Consider the following 21,797-nt stretch of genomic DNA (forward strand, 5'->3'; position numbering starts at 1 on the left):
GAATGTTTTTATGGTATATCTAGTGTGTAAGTTTGCTTTTCTTATCAGCATAGGAGAAAAAGGAAGATGTACTTATTAGAATGAGCATTTCTGTGACCAGATATCAAAACATACTCTTAGGATGGGCTTCATTTTATGTCTACAATGAACAGTGAGTGCAGTCTGACATTTATTCTCCTTCCCCCCTTAATGATTGCCATGAGTTGTTTGAGGTTTTGCTTTGGTATTTGATGGATCTTTAAGTTCATTAATCAACCAATAACGTACCTCGTCAAATTTGTTCAGATTATTGGAAAGAAGACTGACCAATTGTCCAGTACTTATTTTATCTAGGACTTTGCTTGACAGTTTTAAGGTCTGTAAAAGAAAACAAAACAATAGGAAAATGGCCATGTAACTCACTCCTTTAAAACAGAATAAATACAAATTAAAATAATAGGCAGTTGTACGGTAGCATAAATTACAACTCACTTATCAGCTTAATGCTATAAGGAAAGTCTCATTAAACTTGTTATTTATGTCACTTGAATTTAACATAGTCATTAAATTGCTTTACAACTATTGATTTATCGACTTAGCCCCTGTTTTCTGTTGCATATTTTATGTATATAGATATGTATGGAAATACAAGCTTTAATTAAGCATGCATGCTGTGTGTTGCTGTGCTTCCTCAAAAATCTCCTACTGTGCCTATCTAGACAAATGTTTTTTGAAATATGTTTTCACAGTGAGCTTTAAAATAGAGTAACTAACAGGTTTGTTTAAATTAGCTGGATTTGTTATTGGTAAAAGCAAACACCTTTTAAAACCTTTGGATTTATGAACACGAAATGCCTCAACTTCTGTTGATTCTTCACGCTATAGAGAACTCACATGGTATCATTCCAACTCAGTCCCTTCTGTGTTATACTTCTGAAAATACTCCTTAGCCACTAGCATGTTATTTTTCCTTTGCTATACATGTGCATAACAGGAGCGCAGTGGTACAACAATTAAAGCATTTCACTACATATCTAGTGAGTCTGAGCTCACACAGAGTCTGACTTCAGTCAAAGCAGCTGTAGACATGTATTTAATTATTTGGACATAGGAAATGGACAGCTGTCAGAAACGGATGTTAACTGTATTACTCTTTTGTGTGCTTTTTGTAACAAAACTACAAACATTTTTAAAAGCTGCCCTAAAAGCTATGCAGGGTATAGACAGAAGCTTGGCTTTAAGTGCAAATGAAAAAATTACCTTCTTATAAATCAAGCTAAACAATGCTATCCTTATTTGCATCCCTATATGATGAAGACCAAATATAGAAGGGTGTGTGAGCAGCGTTCTCACAAGGAAGAGAAGGCACAAGCCAATGCCCAGGTAGTAGGCTATGGATCTTTCAGAGGAGTTGTCCGGATCATAGGAAGCTATTATTCTTCCCAGCAGAAGGGGCTGCACAGATTTGGTGACTTCCTGAAGATGGAAACAAGAGAAAATAGTTTTGGTCAGTGATTTTTTTTTTATTATTATTTTTATTTTTTCACCCCAAAGTGATGCATTGTAATTTCAAGACCTACCAACTGAGATTTACACTTAAATGAGGAACGAGGCTCTGTTCTCTGTGCAAACCACAGAAATATCTAGCAATCACACTGGAAGTGATAACTCTGTCTGTGATGCTCCTGCAACTCCACCAAAACAAATCTAGCTTTTAAATTTTGCTAGTTGTTTTCTACAAAAATTACAACTGAGATATTAGCTTCCAGATTTACTTTACAAAGGTGTAATGGATTTGCATAATATGACAGAATCCAGTTTTGCAGGTTGGATCTCCATTTTAGCCACCAGGGAACAAATCTCACTGCACTTTACTGAGCTTATAGGACACAAGAAGACTCACAAATTCTGAAATGAATACTGAGGTAACACAGATAAAACTTACGGTAAATAGGAATAACACCAGAATAAAATGACAAACAATTGGGATCATCCTACCCAACAGTTCTAGACCATTGTATCCATGGCCATAATAAAAGAAAGATGAGAAATGTAAAAGGTAAGAGAGGTAAGTTTGATAAAAGCCCCAGAAGAAATCAGTACCTCCTGCCCAACCAGCTCCAACACTTCCCATCCCAGGATGAGTAACATGGCAGAGTATCAGAGCAGGAGAGAAAAATGAGGGGTAATCACACTGCTAAACTACAAGGCATCCAAATGATCTGCCACCATAGCCTGTTGTTACATATGTCCTCAAATTCCTCTGCTATTCTAATTAAACCCCACTAGTTTTATCTACACTCATGTTACATTTCCCTTTCTTCATGCCATGATTGTTCTTATACCTTCCTCTTCCCTCTCTTTCCTTCCCCAATTCTTCCACAAAAACTGCAAAAGTCATCAGTGTGCTATGTGTTCTAACAACTTACTTCTTCTGCATGAGCTTCTGAAGTGTATGAAGTACGAATTTAAAAATGAAACAAAAGAGCACATGTAATGTAAAAATATATTCTTAAGAATTTTTACATGTGCCTCCTCACCTTTCTGTTGTGTCTGTTCACTTTCAGCAGAGTGGCACTTCAAAAATAGCAAGAAACCATCAAATTCTCTTTTGTACAGGTGTGTTAAATTCTATCAAAAATTATTATGTCTTTGAGCTCAAAAACACACAGCCTACCGCACAGAGACACAGACAGGAGTGAATCACAGAATCACAGAATCACAGAATTTCTAGGTTGGAAGAGACATCAAGATCATCGAGTCCAACCTCTGACCTAACGCTAGCAGTCCCCACTAAACCATATCCCTAAGCTCTACATCTAAACGTCTTTTGAAGACTTCCAGGGATGGTGACTCCACCACTTCCCTGGGCAGCCTGTTCCAATGCCTCACAACCCTTTCAGTAAAGAAGTTATTCCTAACATCTAACCTAAAACTCCCCTGGCACAACTTAAGCCCATTCCCCCTCGTCCTGTCACCAGGCACGTGGGAGAACAGGCCAACCCCCACCTTGCTACAGCCTCCCTTGAGGTACCTATAGAGAGCGATAAGGTCGCCCCTGAGCCTCCTCTTCTCCAGGCTGAACAAGCCCAGCTCCCTCAGCTGCTCCTCGTAGGACTTGTTCTCCAGGCCCCTCACCAGCTTCGTTGCCCTTCTCTGGACCCGCTCAAGTACCTCGATGTCCTTCTTGTAGCGAGGGGCCCAAAACTGAACACAGTACTCGAGGTGCAGCCTCACCAGAGCCGAGTACAGGGGGACGATCACCTCCCTAGCCCTGCTGGTCACACCGTTTCTGATACAAGCCAGGATGCCGTTGGCCTTCTTGGCCACCTGAGCACACTGCTGGCTCATATTCAGCCGACTATCCACCATCACTCCCAGGTCCTTCTCTGCCTGGCAGCTCTCCAACCATTCCTGTGAACTGGCACAACTGAGCTATAATTACTTTTTACAAAGATAAATAGTTAGGGAAAATCCCCTTTGTATTTCCCTTCTCCTTTTGGTCTCTCACACAAGATCCGTCTCAGGTACTCATGCAACTTGTACTGTAATCTCTTCTGAATATCACTGTTGGTGAAGTAGATATTCAAAACTCACTTTTTCGACAGAAGAGATGAAATTTTACATCTTAAACATCTTAAACCTGTGATATACACTACTTTTACTTGATTAACTGCAATTCTGCCTCAACAAATGTTGTAAACCTGGAGCCTGCTTTGACAAAGACTTTAGTGTTATCAGTAGGCAAAGGGAGGGGTGTTTATTGAAACACACATGACCCAAGGCAGCTGTGCTTAGACCATATGCATCCAGAAGTGGCAAACCAAAACTCCACAAAAGTCAGAAAATACAAAACAGTCACCTTTCAAGGACAATGCAGTGCTTTTGTACTCTCAGAGATTCCAAGATAAGCTTATATATATATGCTTAAAATAGCAAGGTTTGTTGGTTGTTGTTTTTTTGTGGGTTTTTTTTTTTTTTTTTTGTATTTACTTTTATTCCAGTGAAAATGCCATGCTCTGCTACTGTGTTTGTTGTGACTATAATGGCATTGCATACATACCTAGCTTGCTCCAAAGAAAAGGTGATTTACAGACTAAGGTCAGAAAAATGGCTGGCAATAAGCCAAATTTTTTGCTATCTTCTGCAGAAAAAAAAAAAAATCCACTCATTTACTGTGGAATTTTATCAGCTTGTTTTCTGAAGGTACTATTATCCAGTCAACATACAAGGGAAAGCAGAACTAGATGCTTTTTATTTTCCCTCTTGCAACCACAAAATTACCTATGGATATAAGTATGGGTGTGTAATCTGAATAACCCATCTAAAAAAGGAATTGTGCATCAAACAGAAAATCCACTTTTCAGGAGTTGTTTTTGCTTCTCCTTTTCTTGCTCTTCCCTCTGCATTCATCATAGACCATTGAAAAACTCATAAAAATTCCCCTCACAGAAATCATAATTAAAAGACCAAAATTCTGATGAGATATGAGAGTATGACACAAGATACCATGCTAGATGGTATCCTGGTCTGGCATGGCTACTCTTTTGCAATGAGAACTTTGAATTAAATATGCACCCCATATGCTTCACTCTGAATTTGAAGACAATAATGCACATCTCTGCTTTTGGCCCAAGAAATGCCTTGGGACTTTCATATCCCTCCTTGCCCCATTCACTCATACACATGACCTATATGTGAGAACTTCAGGAAATCCTCATTAGAATCCTTTGGGACATGATACTAAAACCATTTCAAAGTTAATGCTAGCAGCAACTTCTCCTGAGTGAAAATATAAATTTCATGGGGATAACTATAAGACAAAAATGTAAGTAGAATCAAACTGATCCTCACAGTAAAGTACCAAATTTGCTAGCCAGCATCTTGTTAAAAAGAAAGATTTTTGTTTCACCACTGCACTATCTTTTCTTTACATTGCAAAACACATCTGCTGATGAGGTGAAATGTGGAAGCTGTTTAGGCCAGCAGGGGAGCAGATACATTAAGTGAACTAACACAACACCACTTATGAGGGAGAAACATAGTACTCTAGGGGGCCAGAGTGCAAGTGTCCACCCTTTAATAACATCATTACCTACAGTGCATGAGGGGAAAAAAGAGAGCCAGAAAAACCACTAGACCTGATGAGAGCAAAGCTGTGATTCTAGATGCAACAACAACTGCACAAACAGCAGGGATGTAAGCAGAGTTTAAAACACACTTTGAGGAAGGTGTTATGGAAATGGCTCAGGGATTAGACAAGGGAAGAGTTGAAAGGAAAGTGAAGTTCAAAAGAATGCACAACTTGATTGCACTTATGCCAATACGGCACAACATCCTGTCCCCATTTAAATTAATGGCAAGGCTCCCGTTAATTTCCGTGAGCAGGGCCTGAAAAGAACATCAGCAGCTTTAGCAGACAGTTTTCCTCTTACAGCTTCCAATAAAATGAAGAGCTTTATCAGCTCATAATGAAATCAAGAATTTAAACTAAGATTTGATCTTGCCATGCTTATTGTGAAAGGTACATATTTTGATTTCTATGTGCTGAATTTCACATCTGCAATTTCTTAAAGAAATGGAAAAAGACAACAAACATGACTCAAAAATTTTGTAGTCCCGTTGTTGTTCTGTCTGCAACTGGTCTAAAATTGTAGTTGGTTAGAAAAAGTCCACACAGAGAAATCACATCACATGCATGCATCACATCACATGCATGCATGCCCCCAGGTACTTTATTTGCGCATGTTCTGGGAAAGGCTGTTATGCTCAGAACTGTCTGCATGAGCCTTCAGACACTGCTTAACTTTTAACAAGAATGCATTACTCCAGTAGTTTAGGCTGATGGACTCTGCTTTACATGGCAGGCTATATCTGTAGAACTGCTGTTGTTTTCAAACACAATCCTGACATGAATCAGGAGTCACTGGCTTGGCATCTATTACACACAAGAGGAAATATGTTAAAAAATTAGCAAGAGGAATGAGACAACAGGAGCAAATTAGACAGAATTGTATTGGAGTCTACAAAGAAATGGTCTTGTCCCAGAGAACTGTTGACAAACAAGGTAAAAGATTACAGAGATAAGTGTTATGATAGCTCTGCACACACCAAGAGCCTCTGCCCTAGATAATTAACTGCCATACCTGGAAAAGACAGATAAGAAAAATAATTAACTGACTTGTCAAATTCAGTTCTAGCCACATTGCCTCCCACCAGGCCCGTATGATAGTTGAACAGCCAGAGGATAGCCCAAAATTTGTCACCGAAACCCTACAGAGTGAGCACAGAATGCACCATAGCCACCTCTCCTTTCCTTTCTCTTTGTGTAATCACTGTAGATGGAGAAGGTAAACAGAGCACATCTCGTTGAACCAGATCTTCAGCAGCAGCACATTGAGAGAGGTGAATGTCAGTCAGAGGAGACCTACAGCTCTTCATCAGTGACAAGAGCCCAATAAGTTAGAGAGCTTTAAGCTGTTTAAAGCTTTGTTTAAGCTTTAAACGAAGTTGGCCTGGAGCTAATTTCTTTGATAACTCTTCTCAACTAAGCAATCATCTTGATTACCCTACTTTTAATCAGAAATTGTGTATATAAAAGTGTGAGAGTATCCACCCAAAAGAAAGAAGCATAAAGTTAAAATGTAGAGAACTTTTTCATGCTAGGTTTTATTTTTGAAATTAAGCCTTGGTGATGAGAAATTTCAGTATTGATGAGCTACTTCTGAGGGATAGTCATAATGTGATTGCAAAAAAAAATTAAAAATAAATAAGGCCTACATATTTTTTTAATCTATGAAGAAGCATGACATACTGAGGTATATTGTATGTTTTCTACAGTCAAGAAAGAAAGTGAATGCTGCATCTTAAGGAAAACAATTTACTTTTCCTTCAGAACATTTCTTCCCTTTCTTTAGGCTATTTTATTCTGTGACTTTCTGATTCTGTTACTGATACTCGACACTGAAACTTCAGTGCTGTAGAAACTTAAAATGCTACATTTACCCATTGGCACAGTATTACAAGAGAAAAAAAGCAGATAGTTTTTCCATAATTCTTAGGGGAAAAGTTCATCTGAAGTGCAATTGTAGTCAGTTATTCATTATCCAAATCAAATTAACGGTGATCTACACTTGTATCATGAGAGGAATGATAAGCAAGTTCATAGGAATGATGACAACTCTCCATACTACTCTTCCCTTCCTGCTTGGGAGAGAGATCATTCTAATGGAAATGAAAGTTTGTATTTCTATAACTTTGTTATTCTCTTATAATAGTTCCTTGGGATACCCAGTAGAAAACTAGAAAAATAGGTACTGTTTCATAGGAAGCAGAATGAACTTCTAAGAAATTTCTGAGTTGTTTCACACAAATTTCCCTTCTGCCCAGTTCACAATCTTACTTGAAAGGACGGCTAAACTCTGGCACATTCAACTCTAATGGTGATAGAATTAATTCCTTTCTGTATCAACCTATCCAAAATAAAAATCTGACCTAGAGATCTGTCTCATATCCAAACAAACAAACAAAAAAAAACACTAACTATATGAGTACATCTGACCACTTTTGGCCATTATATCTGTTATATATATATATATAATATGTATATATCATATATATTTTACACAGTTACTTATGCAGAATTGTTACCACTACTGAAAACAACTTGTTTTGGTTTTTTTTTGCATATGTAAGCCTGAATAAACCATTTAGCTATAGAGCTGAGTGATAATCACTTCAGCAAGATTGACCAAATTATGTGATATTTCACTGTCTTTTTTTCTAATGTACACAAAATTTTCTCTTGCAAATTCATGAATTTTTTTTAACTTCTTTTAAAATGTCACATGAGAAAATAATTACTTAAATTCAGCAGTGATGCAAAAAAAAAAACACACATGCTTGCGAGAACATATGCTAGCACCTAGCAATATGTACATGTACATTTCAAAGTTACTAATACGTTTTAAAGATATGAACACGTGATAAGAAAATACTTCATTTAAGAAGGCCCCTGAGTATCTCTCTGTACTCACCATCTTTCTGAACAATATACAGAGCAAAACCTGTAGTTATTCATGTAATTCTGTATCAATTTAGGAATCCCTAAGACTTGCATCCACTTCTGGAACACTGAAAGTTTACAAGAAACAAGAACAAATCTTACCCCTAAATATAATAATATTCCATAGAACATAAATTTCCAGAAAAAGCATCGTCGAAGAGCATTAATAAGCTTGGGCTTTTTCTTTGAAGTTGCCAGCTCTCTGTCCCACTCTCTGAAAAGAAACCGAAAAACAAGACCATTAAGTTGTGTGAGCAAATACATGGGTCTATGGCTCCGACATACTTCAATTCACTCAAGTATATCCAAGGAGATTTAGCTAAGGTGAATAATGAAACAAAGCTTTGCAGAGACCCTGAAGACCTGGTCCTCATTGACTTGATAGATCAATAAAAGTTCAAACGTAGTTCAGCCACATATTTGGCAGTTTTAAATACTCAGCCATACATCACCCTGCAGGGAATTAATTCATGAAAAGGTCACATTGTATGTTTTAAAGAAACCTGCTGTACTTAAGACCAACACACAAATAATAGGCAAATAAATGCTTTGGAGCTCTTCCAGTCTGCAGAAAGAAAACACCAACAAAGCATCAAAAATGTGACTTTCCTACTGCATAGCCTTATTTTAATCTATGTTGCTAGGCCAATAACTATGCATTCAATAATTGCTAACTAATCAGAAGCAATGCTATATATAATAAGCATATGTTTACTCAAAATTCAGCTCACACATTAAAGCACTCCTAAGAATTTAATCAGTCAACACTTTTCTTCATTTTTCAACAGAATATTAAATAACGAGAATATTCCATTTATACATTCTTTTCTGTGTCAAAATGCATTAAGCATACCAATATTCTCAATACTTTTCACCAGTTTTGAATATGTATGTCACACTGCACTTAAGTTTAATTGGATTGGCACAATCACGGAGATGTGAACTGCCCCAGAACATCAGGAAAAGCTGTGCCAGAGGATGCAGAAGACAGACTGAACTGAAGCCCAGGTATTTGTATGAGTTATTTCTAAGCGCAGCAGTTTCTGAATTACAACCCACTGGGAAAGGGTAGGGAGGAAGCCTACATGAGGAAAGTTAGGGCATGACTTCTGTAGAAGCAATTAAATAAAACCTGTTAGAAATGGCATTAAAAAAATAATTAATTAATTAAGGTTAAAAAAAAAAAAAAAAAAAAAAAAAGATTTGACAAAGTTATTTTGGAAGAAAGAATAGCAGAACAGGAAGTTAACATTGAAACTGTGTTTCTAGTCCCACTAGTCAACAGATAGATGTCACAGGTACCTGTACATTATAGTTCAGAGCATTGAGGTGATACATCCACATCAGGGATCCCCGTCAGCTCCAAAGGACAACTGAATGCCCTTGTTTGCTGAATGAGGACACTTCTAAGCCAGTTAATAGACACCACCTTGCACCCAATATTATTTAGACAATTTATCCAAAAACTTCTTGATGAAATTTCCAATGTGATTCTTGAAACAAAGTAAATTCATGAACATTTCATACCTTTCTAATTTTTCAGAAAGATTATCAGCAGAGTCCGCAGAAGGAATTTGATAAATATCCGACAGTTCCAGTCGTTGTCTGTAACCTTTTTTCAGAATTGGCTTTGTCCATCTAAGCAGAAAAAGGAAGAAAAAAAAAAGAAAAAAAGAAAAAAAAAAAAAAAAAAAGATGACTGTTTCTGGGGTTAATTCTGAAGCTGCATTGCCTTGCCTGAACATTTTGTCCACAGCACCTATGTGTGATGGCATAATACAGTACAGCTCTGTATCATATTTACTAAACTACATATACAAACTTAATGTTAAAAGAATAAATGCAAAATCACTTCATTTAATCAGTTTTGGATTTCAATTGTACCCCAAAATGCCTATTTAATCAGTACAAGGTAATGAGCAGGGCACTGAGTTCTTTCCACTGTATTTGCAAAAACATACCACGTCCATTTTAATGTTCATTTCAAAGTTATAGGTTGTGTGAGACACAAGTCTATAATCCCCATAATTCATCAGAATAGAAAGATATTTCCCAAGTGAACAATTATATCACACCTGCTGTAAGAGAGTATGCTTTAAGAAATTGGAAAATTATCCTTCCTTTCTGCAATCATACTGTAGTTTCAGTCAAATCATATGGGCTTAGCTTAGTCTTTGACACCACTTTAGCTGAGAAATAACACACAATTCACATTATGCTATAGCAAAGCCAGCTATGAGAATCCACTTTGGAGAATTATTGGTAAAACATCCATCAACTTCACCAGTACTGGAAATAGGGACTAGATTTTTCAGGGATATAATAAAATGGATTAGCAGAAAACTTCTAAATTTAAAATAATACTGCTATGTGAAAGTCATTGTCAGCCAATGCACATGATAAACCAGGTACAAGATGGCAAAAAGGACCAGTTGGTATTGACTTTGTGCACATCACATGTAGAAATGACTAATCCGTGTCCTTCAGGAACAGCAGCTCTCCTTGACTGTCTTCATCAGAAGTTCTGTATACGGAGATATATTTTGGCAATGATAAAATAAGTTATGGGACACTAAACCGGTACTGCAGCTAATACAAGTGAGCAATAGTACTTCCTAAGCAACCTCTTTAATTCTCAATATCGTAGTTAATCTCCTTGCTGATCTCCTTAATAATGCTTTGAGACCACAATAATAAATTACCAAATTGTCTTGACAAAAGAGAAATTCTTTACAGTTTTCAATCTTGTATATATTTAACTGTCTGTACTCATCAATGCAGACTAAATTATGTGCCCCTAAATCACACCTCTCTCCCAAGTCAACAAGTCACTTTGTGCATTCCTTGTCCTCATATATCTGCTCACCAGAGCAACTGCACCTACAGCAGATTAATTTTTCCAGCCAGCTACAGGAGTAGTACTGACACCTTCCAGGGATCTCCTGGTCTGCAGCCAGGTTTCTAACGCAGTCTACGGCAGGGCACACACATCAGTGTTCACCTCCCAGCTGTCCTGGCCTTGCAGGTCCCACTCTAGCAAGATGTGGCCAGCCATGAGCTGTGCCAAGTGGCCTCAGGTGCTAGCAATGGTCATAGTGGGAGGAGTTGGCCCATTGCATGGTATTTGTCTCAAGACTGTCTTTCAACAGCAGCTGTCAATAACCACACGAGACTGTATATAATGAAAAAGAATGTACCAGAGAGAGAATATATGAATATCTCTCGCAAACAAGATTTTGCCAGGTTCGCATACCATCCAGATTACCATTTTGCTTTTGATTTCTTGCAAAGTTTTGAAATGCAAAATAGGTATACATTTATTTTAACTGGCAATATCATCTGTATTTATTTGTGTGTATTTTTAACGTATTTTAATGTATTTGTTTTTTTAACAGCTAAAACATCTGAATCAGAGTTTGTTAACCAACATGCCTCTGCTATTTTTAAGCTTAATAGAAGTGATTTGCTAGCATTAATTCCAAGCTTTTTTTTCTTTTCATGTCTACAGAGAATGACAAACTTCTTTTGAAAGGAAGAAAGCAAGAAGGAAGGGAAACAGATTGGCTTTACAGCATTATGTTAGCAAATGCCACCGGATTACTGGCTGGCATTTAATGAACTCTTTCACAGAGAAGCCTGTAGTGCTGTCAGAGTTTTGCCACTAACTAGGAATGTTATTATGGGTACACACACATGAAACCCAGCAGGGGACAAGTTTCAAGGGTGTATGGTAGGAAAGAAGAAAAGATGGAAAACAAGTTCCACCTCTATATTAATTGCCTGATAGCAGAAAATACCTTATAAGTTTGATATACAAACATCATATACATAACATCTGTTTGAAGTTCTCTTTGGTTAGATTTCTAATGACCATCTCTTTATCATTTACTTTAGCAATATATAATAGATTTGCTATTATGGCTATTTCTTTCCCTAGCAGTCTCACCCCACCCAGGCAAATTGTAGGGATAGGACAGATGTCTTTGGCTTCCCAGAGAGTATTAACACACAGTGTTGACTTGTCAATAGGATTTGACTCTCCCTTTAGGCTGCTTTGCGTGCCACCAAAGACAGAAGGACAGAAGTGTGTTGCTAAGTCGACCACATGGTTCTTCCTCCAGTGCACAGGAATTCCCCAGGAACCTGGGACCTTCTTTCAGACATGAAGAGCTTGGCACAGTAGCAGAGCAGTGGTGTTATGCTGCTCCGGGACAGTTGGGTACCACTGCTGAGACCTGCACAGGGAAGCAGCTCTCCTGAGGGGCATCTGCTCGACCTGATGCTGTCCCGGCAGATGTCAGAAGTACAACTCAGGGACGTCTACTGAGCAGCTCAAAGCTGGCCACAGCTGTGCTCCTTTCCCCCCATGAGGCATCATTACCTGTGGGTAGCACAGATGGGGATGGTACCTGCAGTTTCTAAGGGAGTGGGCCTAAACTCTGACGGAGATGAAGCAAGGAAAGTGCCTCTGACTTTATCTTATCCCTTCTTTGAACAATTATAGGGGGGGAAAAAATCAAGCCAAGGTTATGATGCTGTGTAACCGATGGTGTTTGTAGAGCCACTAGTTCCTACTGACTGTAGGAAAAGACTGATAAACTGCATAGATCTCAGCCATTCCCAAAGGGTCACACCAGACCAGATGCTACGAGAGGCTCTCACTTCTGTCCTGCCCCAAGTTCATCGCTCCAGCGGCAGCACAAATTGCAAACTGTACTTTATGTTATACAGGAGGTGGCAGCTCCACCACACTTGAAATGTGTTTACAGCACCCAACCCCTCCTCGGAGCATCCCTCAACACAGCCACACAGGGTGGGCCCGGCTCTGCATGGCCCTTGCTACCAGGTGGGACAACCCAGAGCACCCACAGCACACATCTGCCAGGCACCCCGGCCTAAATCCTGGGGTTTGTTGCCCTTGGTAGAGCAGGCATTAGTTATCTTATTTTGCTTCACATGGTAACCTGCTGAAATAATTTTCAGGGTATGTAGCCTGCTATAGTAAACCTTCAGCATTTTCCCCTTTAGGAAGAAACAGATGTGATGTTCTGAGATTAATATTAACACGTACTTATTGTAGCGCTCCAGCAACAGAAGGTAAAAGCAGATCCTATTTATTTCTGCTTTCTTTATAGTTTTTTTTTTTTTTTCCTTTTCTTTTCTTTTTAAACAGACCATCAAGATTAAGATTTAAATTTCTTCACTAATAAACACTTCTTTTCCACAAGGACTTATTTGACATGAAAAATGTTTAGCTGCAATATCATTGACTCTGCCACTAGCTGTGAACAGCACCGTTTTAAGAATAATTGATGTTCTGCTCAAACCCCAGGATTTCAATAGCTAATCTTAATTAGTATTACTCCACAGCAACTCTTGAGAAAGTCTTGCATTTTTTGTCTTTTTTTTTTTTTTGCAAGTGGTATTTATTCAGATTACTATCTATCTAATCTCTAAATGTTTCTTTGACATTCAGACTTTTAGCAGAAATGCATTATTTTTCTTTACTGTTAATAAGACAGTCAAAATCTTTCAGTTTGCAGAACTGAAAATTTTTTTTTAAAAAAAAAAAAAAAAAAAAAAAGAACACAAGGAGTATGAAGGTATTTAAGCAGCGTAACATACAATCAGCTTATTAAAGCCTGTCAACTGTTTGGATACCAAAATCAAGTGTAATATATGCCTCAAATATTTCTTTAATAAATCTATCACATACCATAGAGGTGATGATGTGCTACAAATGAGGTTTGCAACAGTTTCAATATATACCTCCAGTGACACTGTCTAGGATGTTTCTTCATTTTCATTCTTTTTCCTACTCTTTTAAAGACACTTAAAACAGGTAAAGAACATTGAAGACAGTTTGTATCAACAAAATCATTGCAGAGCTGTGCTATTCATGACTGAGCTGAATTTGAAAAGCTCCCAGATGTGTCACTAATTATAACACCATCTATCTTGATTCAGTTTAGCACTCCATTGTCTTAGCTATGCATTTATAGATACATTTCATAATAAATTAGCAGGCAGTTGCACCTTGCATGCAGTAGCCCCTTCCAAATCTGTAATATGTTCCAGCATCAGCAACTGGCATGGGATCAAAGGTCCTTCTCAAATTGAATAGATTTGTGGCAATTTGAACAGGAAAGGGGAAGGAAAAGGGAAGGAAATTACTTATTTAATATAAATACTAAGTATCAACAAGTAAATTGCCACTACAATGATATGCAATTAATGCAGAGTTGTAGGCTGCCTCTCTTATGACTTGCTTTTTGCCATCTTCTCTTCATCCTGCATCATATGATGCTGCCAGTCTTCAGTCTGACTCTTGCAAATTAATGAGAAAATATCTCACATCTCCCAGTTTTCAAAATGATCTTGGACTCTGAGCAAAGCAATACTGGTGGTATTTTTTTTGTTTGTTTATTTGCTTGGTTTTGGTGTGTGTTTTTTTTGTTTGTTTGTTTGTTTTTTAGTATTTGTTACCTCCAGAGAAATAAAAGCATCCTAGATTTCAAAGACTAACCTTAAACTGAGTTAAACTGAAAGAAGTTAAAATGAAAGAGAGGATTGACTTCAATACAATAAAGGTTCATTCTTTAAATGTTGAAAAAAAAAAAGTTTATAAAAAGAAAAGTACCAACATTAAAACACAACATGAGAATATACCTGGAATCAAGTACCCTTCCCAGCTGTCACTTGGGATTTTCTCCTGAGGCACAACCTTGCCCATGGAGTCAAGGCAACAGTTCTGCAGCAGGCCACTCAAGCACTGCCTTCCAGGAGCAGTCCCTTCTCCTGCCCACCCTCTCCCAAAGGAAGGATGCTTACCTGTATCTGACAGGCAGGAGGGTTCTGGTTTCAAATGAAAAACAATTATTTTCAAAATATGTCTTAAGCACCTACGTATTCTCTCCTGATATTGGAGCTTCATGACACATTGCCTCGGTTTAGCTATTTGCTGACTCCTAAAATGCTCATGGAGTTTGCTTATATGAGACTTCGTGATATATAAACAACATGTGAGCTCTTGGTCATGTAGCTAGGCTTACCCTTTCTCCCATGGAAGACAGTTGAAATACATCTACAAGCTTACATTGCAAAATATGTAACGCCAGTCTTCTTAGCTACCACAGTTCAATTGGACTTTTGATTTACTTACTTATTTTAGAAAACATACTGGGACACATTATTATCCAGAGTAAGATTTGGCACCAACCTGCCCCCAGAAGTCCTGTAACTACATGCATATGTTGCTAGAAAATATATATATTTTTTAATTAATAATAATAATAATGGCAACCTGTAGAGCTCTCCTGCAATAAACAGCACTAGTCTCACCAGTTTGAAAGTCAGCACATTCGAAAAATGTAGATAATCAGAGACTGAGACTCTTGCATGAAAAATGTGATGATTACTTGCTATAGAAATATCCTGAGATAACATTGCCATACCCTTGGGCAACAGGAGATCTCAAGCAGTCTCCATTTACCAACTCCATCACATGCTCCCAGGACAAGTCAATCTTTGTGCACCCCTCTTTATTCTCTATAGAACTAATAAGTAAACTTCTTTTTAACTCATTCTTTGTGCTATCTACTTTGACTTTAAGATCTTCAAAACAAGCTTCATTATTAAATGTTCTGCAGTGTCTCATACAATAGACTTCAAATTTCTGTTAGGGTTTCTAGAAACCTCTGTAATAGAAGCAATAAATCTACTTTCTGTGTCAATGCCTAAAGTATTAAAAACAGTAATTCAAGGATTTGGGAGTGACAGACACTATCCATACACTGGTAACTAGTCTTACCTCCCAGAAGACATTAGAGGGAAAGACTTGGTGAATTGAATTTGCTTTCCTATCCCTCTTAGGCCACACACAGCAGAAGAAGGAATCCAACACATATCCCCATCATACTACATTGTTCTTGGAACAAAGGGATAGCCATGTGAAAAGATGTTGAGTTACTTTCTGTCTAGTTTGGAAATAAAAAGCGACTAGAGGAGACCTGTTGGACGGAGCCCATGAGAAGGCAGAGCATGAAGATGGCTTGGTTTAGATTGTTCATCTAAATAATAATAAATTATTTAATATTTTAATTAAAATTATTAATATTAATATTAATCATTTAGCAATTAATATTTATATTTATAATTAATATTAATATTAGTTATAAATTATATTTATAAATTAAATTATAAATTATATTAATATTACTATAATTAATATTAATATAATTAATAACTAATATTAATATTTATTAATAATAAACATGCATTGAACTACTCAGTCCTGCTGAGATGGTTGTCATATTGGTATATACCAAAGCAAAAGTATATGCTTAGAGAGTTGGACAGGAGCATAAAGATTGCCTTTTGTGAACTTGTATTTAAATTCGGATAATCCGATTATAATCTGATAATATTGGATATCAAAAAAAATAATAATAACAATAAATAAAAGAATTGTCCCAAAGTTGCAGCCACTTCTGATACTCCAGTGATAAGTGTTTCTAGTACTCGGCCATAAATGAATTATATCTGCATTAATTAAACCATGCTGATACTTCCTCACCTCAGCTAATCTACAATAAAACCAAGTCACTTCAAAGTGCTCTGACTTATTTGCAACAAGCTTTATGGCCTTGACCCTGCAAAACCCTATGACCATATGCAATCTTGTTACATAGACAAGAATGAAGCTTCCCAACAAACATGAAGCTAAGCACATAACTATCTGACTGCTTCTACATAAAAGTTTATTTTCTTCAAACAAGACAAAAAGTTGCCAGTGCACGGATAAACCTCTTGCATGTGTTTTGGAATGAAAGGGATTAACTCTTTGAATGTAATAAGGAAAATAAAATTTAAAAAAAAATAAAAATGACAGAGAAACCCTGAAACCCCAAACACTTAATAGCGAGGGGGTTGTAAGTGTCATACTAATGGAAGATCTCAAACCTCTTGTCTTCAAATCTCATTTCTGAACCATCAAAACTCAGTTTCTGAAGCCAAAACTGTTCAAATTTTAGGATGAAATTTGGTTTTAGTGCCTAAATACTACCACCACCACCTCCAAACAATTCTCCTTTTTGCCCCATCAGTCTAGGTGATCTTGAAAATCAAACAAAATGGCAAAACTTGCTTAAGATACTACTCCTTGTATACACATGACAGTGTCTCACCTTTCAGCATAATGAAATAAGAAAGAAAGAAAGAAAACAAACACTCACAAAAAAAAAAAAAAAAAACCTACAAACAACACTGAAACATGTTTAAATTATACACTTATGAGCAAGTACCTCCATTCTGATTTTGATACATTCAGACCTATCCCTCTAGCCCAAACAGGACATGTAATCAAACAATAAAACCTTGTCAACAGGTTTATAGACATCAACATCAAGAAGCTGACAATACACATAAAATATTAAATAAATATTAAATAACATTACATTTATCCACAAGATTTCCTGAAATGATAACTAATACGTTAGTGTCACTTTTACTAAAGTGGCCTTCAACTTATTGCAGTTTATTCAGATTGACAATTCACAAATGATACCACAAGAACTGACTAGAGAAGTTACTTCACTAAAGCCTTTATCAGCATTTGACTTGAGAGCAACTATTCTATCAGTGGAAAAAGCAACTTTTTTCCATATACACACCTTACTTCAGATAAAATGCCCTTGAGCTCTGTCTCATGTTTTCATGGAGCCAAAGTGTATACAATGTAGGCATGTCCTGAAGTTCTTTACTAAACAGCACCAGTTTCACAAACCACTGATGTGTGTACATTCAGCTAAAACACTGGTAAAATATTCTGACATCTTAGAAAACCTTGTTCCAATCTAACTCATTAATCACTACCTTGTGGGTGTTTCCAGTTGAGTGGACAGGTCTCCTTGCTGATATGTAACAAATACTTCTGTCTTTGTGAAGCTCATTACAGTAAGCATACTTCAAAGCACTATACAATTCTTACACCTTGATGAATTTTTGCTCTGGGATAGCTTACTTTTTAATGATCTTTAGCATTGATCCTGATCTATATCTGATGAGACAGAAACTGATGGAGTCCTTGAGGACTGAAGTATTTTCAAACAAGCTAATATGTCTCATAGCTACAAATAATGCATTTTTTTAAAAATGTATATTGGTTTACATGTTTATGTGTAAAAGAAAGCTGTTCTTTCTGCCAGCTTGGCTCTAATACATTCTCTTACCTTTGGCTTTCACTTTTGATATTTTTCAAGTATTTCATGTAATTTTTGCAAGAAACAAAGGCATTTACAGTGTATTTTTTAAAGTACAAGTAAGCAGACACTGTAATTAACAAAAGCATATCATTCAGAATGTATTAGAATTACATTAGTCTTTATAGAAGTTTCCATACAATTTTGGCTGTTCTTACCCAACGAACAGACCGTGTACTTTAATAGATTGATTTTTCTTTGAAACATTGCTACTACAAAGTTTTGTAAATAGATTTATCTGGTCTAGTCAGTATTGACCATGATTATCTCTTTTACTTCATGTATTAGTTATTACCACATCATTTACAGTAAGATAGTTGGTACAATATCACACATCATGCATGAGGTGTATGATTCAAATGCCATTTAATTGACTTTAAGGCTTGGGTTTTGAAAGATTCCAGATCAGACCAAAGGATGGTTAATCATGCACTCACTGCGCATGAATTGCATCTAGTTTCAGCCATGGGAACTTTAACTAAGGCAGGAATCAGAAATGTTTACTTTAACCAACTGGGATTTTTTCTCTACCCCTTCCAAGCTTCTAGGAGAGTGTTGACAGAAGCTTTACAGAGAAATAAAATGAAATATAAAAAGTGGCTCCATGACCAATGAAGTCAGTATGCAGCCTTATTTCCTACAGATTTGTATCTTAATACTTGACAGGAGAGCTAACTGAAACTTCTTCTATGGAGAATTTACACAAGTTTACTCCCATCATCCACAGGCTCTGGGTCTAACAACATCTGAGAGCAGGTACAGCTTCTTTCACACTGCAGTATCTGTAAAGGACAGCCCTAGGATGCTTTCCTTTACCTGGATGTTTGCAAAACCCCAGAAACCAGTTAAGTTTGGGATCGTTCACCACTATCACATCTGTCTAAAAGTGAGCAAAAGGACTAGATGTGGGGGAGGCAGGCAAAACGAGCAATTCATAAAGACAACTTCCCTTCAGAAACCCTTTGAAAGAAAAAGAAAAAGAAAAAGAAAAAGAAAAAGAAAAAGAAAAAGAAAAAGAAAAAGAAAAAGAAAAAGAAAAAGAAAAAGAAAAAGAAAAAGAAAAAGAAAAAGAAAAAGAAAAAGAAAAAGAAAAAGAAAAAGAAAAAGAAAAAGAAAAAAAAAAATGACCCAGACCAAGCTGCTGAAGAGGAAAGCCATCCCAAAAGGTTTAGAAAGGGAGTTAAAAGCCGTCAGTTACTTGGCCAAAGCCCTCGTGCCAATGTTATGGTTTTATATCACGTGCTCCCATTTCAGTCACTATGTACGTTTTGCCCAAGATTTCCTCCCTCCCCTCAGTGCTGCCTGAAAGACCCTTGAGTAACAACAGGGGGAAAGCAGCTCCCAGGGGAAAGGGCAAAAGTGATGGCATGTGGGCTGGAGCCAGCCAGCTTGCCCTTTCCAGCTGGCAGTGTTGCTCCTAGCGAGGTGATGCAGAAGGTGTTTGGGTCTATATTGTCTTTTAAAGCGTGTTGCACACAGGTGCTGGCGTTGGCTCCTTCTCTTTTTAAATTTGAATTTATGGAAAAGAAAAGGCATCAGGAACTTGACTTGCAAGAGAACGCTTTGGAGGCTTACAAGGAACTATTGCCACTAAATCTTGCCTTGCTGAGACAACACTAAAAACCCGATGAGGCACAGAGGAGGAACCGCAGCTCGGGGAGCAATCCCCTCACCCTCCCCGCGTCCTCACTCCGCGCAATGAGCTAACAGATCAGCCAGTTGAGCAATTTACCAAAGGTTGCTCAGATTGGGTCATAAATTAATTTCTCGGGGACCGGGGAGGCTTTATGACACCTGACAGACGAAGCCGGTGCCAAACCCCGGCGGGGACACTACCAAAAAGAGGAGGGGAAAGGAGGGGGAAACCCCGACCCGACACCGCCGGGGGTCCCCCCGGGCTCGGACCCCTCGTCGGGCAGGGGAGCGGAGGCCAGGGGGAGGGAGGCCAGGGGAGGGAGGAGAGGCCAGGGGAGGCCAGGGGACCGCGGCGCCGGGGCTCCCACCTGAAGAAAAGTTTGGAGAAGATGTTCGCCTTCTCCAGGGGGGACCTCTGCATGGTGCCCGCTGGGCTGCGCCGTGCCGGGACCGGCGGCCGCCAATTGCTCACGCCTGGCTCGCCCGCTCCGCTCCGCTCCCGGGGCTCTCCCACCTTATCCGCTCGGGCCGCTCTGATGTCATTGCCTGCCTCCTTCCCCTGCCCCTCTCCCCGCCTCTGCTGTGCCCAGGTTCAAAAGCGGGAGGGCTGGGGAGCCGGCCCGCGCTCTGCCTCCTCCTTCCTCCTCCTCCTCCTCCTCTTTCTTCCCCGCCGCGCCCGGCCCCCACCCGAGCGGGGTCTCCCTCCTTCCCGCAGGCACCTCGGGACCCCCCTGCAGACACCCGGCACCCCCTGCCCGGCGCCCTGCAGCCAGCCCTGGCCCCAAGGCCACCCCCCGAAATCCCAAGGTGGGCACCGGCAGCGGGCCGGGGGCAGGTGGGGAGCAGGGAGCGCTGCCGCCCGCTCCGGGACACACGTGCTGCGATGGGTTTTTTTCAGGTTTTCCTGCAGGCACAGCTACTCGAAGCTTAGGGGATGGGAAAAGCGCATCCCGCCGGGGCTCAGCCTGAAGACCCGGGTGCAGCCGGGGTTTTGCAGCGCTGTGTGCGCGCTGTGCAAACAACAGCCCGGCTCTCAGGGACAGCATGATGGAAAGCACGCTTAAAGGAGAACAAAGATGTCAAGAAGCAGGAACAAGAGCTCGTGATTTAATGCTGCAGGCCGGTTGATTTTATTTAATGCTTTAAAGTGCTATTTACACACTCGTTTTGTTTTTTTCTTTCACTTCTGTGACTTAAAAAATATCGCTGGAAAAAGGTCACACTTTCCTAGGCACGCAGCTCTTCCCCGCCAAGCTGGTTCTTTAACAGGCAAACATGCTACCCCGTGGTCCTACAGCTTGCACCACAATTAAACCAAACTCTCGGCAAACTTTGCAGGAGTTTCCATTTCACCGCACCCCGCCGCGGTTTCACAGGGGATTCCTTTGTCTTGGCAATCCTTCCTCGGGGGCTGCGGGCAGCCAGGAGGTGTCCCCAGCCCCTGGCACAGCACCCGGGCTTCTTTTCGCCCCCACGGCCCCTTCCCGGCTGGGATTTCCCGGTGACAAAGCCGACAGGCAGCGGCACGGAGCAGGCAGGGCTCTAGGAGGCTGCCCGCACTTCGCCGTGTCTTCGGGCAGGGCGCGGAGGCAGGAGGAATAAATCCAGCCGGGTTTCGGGACGGGATCCCTTCGGCATCCTGCCACCTAGCGGAGCCGGCCCCCGGGCCCCTGGTGATGTGGGGACAGCCGGTCATCCTTCCAGTTCCTCCTGGGGTGCTGAGCTAGGAAGGAAGGCGAGGACACGCATCCCTCCTTTGTAGGGCACGGGGCGAGGCTGGGAGCCCCCTGCTCCTATCGCCTCGGAAGGTAACTCTTCAGTCGGACCCTAACAGACTGTGAAGTCCTCTCACTCGGTTA

At 39.4% G+C, this 21,797-nt stretch overlaps 1 protein-coding gene across 1 annotated transcript in view; it reads right to left on the reverse strand.

The window, feature by feature from the left end:
• The window catches only part of CFTR (CF transmembrane conductance regulator), an 85,195-nt gene extending 64,836 nt beyond the window's left edge, over window positions 1-20,359 (reverse strand). Inside the window, exons 1-5 of the mRNA XM_032207621.1 lie at window positions 20,307-20,359; window positions 9,572-9,682; window positions 8,147-8,258; window positions 1,240-1,455; window positions 268-357 (exon numbers count right to left, since the gene is read on the reverse strand). Of these exons, the coding sequence (XP_032063512.1) occupies window positions 268-357; window positions 1,240-1,455; window positions 8,147-8,258; window positions 9,572-9,682; window positions 20,307-20,359 (582 nt within the window). The remainder of the gene's footprint in view (window positions 1-267; window positions 358-1,239; window positions 1,456-8,146; window positions 8,259-9,571; window positions 9,683-20,306) is intronic.
• Window positions 20,360-21,797: the final 1,438 nt, after the last annotated feature.

The sequence above is a fragment of the Aythya fuligula genome, chromosome 1, assembly GCF_009819795.1.
Source record: "Aythya fuligula isolate bAytFul2 chromosome 1, bAytFul2.pri, whole genome shotgun sequence".
Classification (NCBI taxonomy): Eukaryota; Metazoa; Chordata; class Aves; order Anseriformes; family Anatidae; genus Aythya; species Aythya fuligula.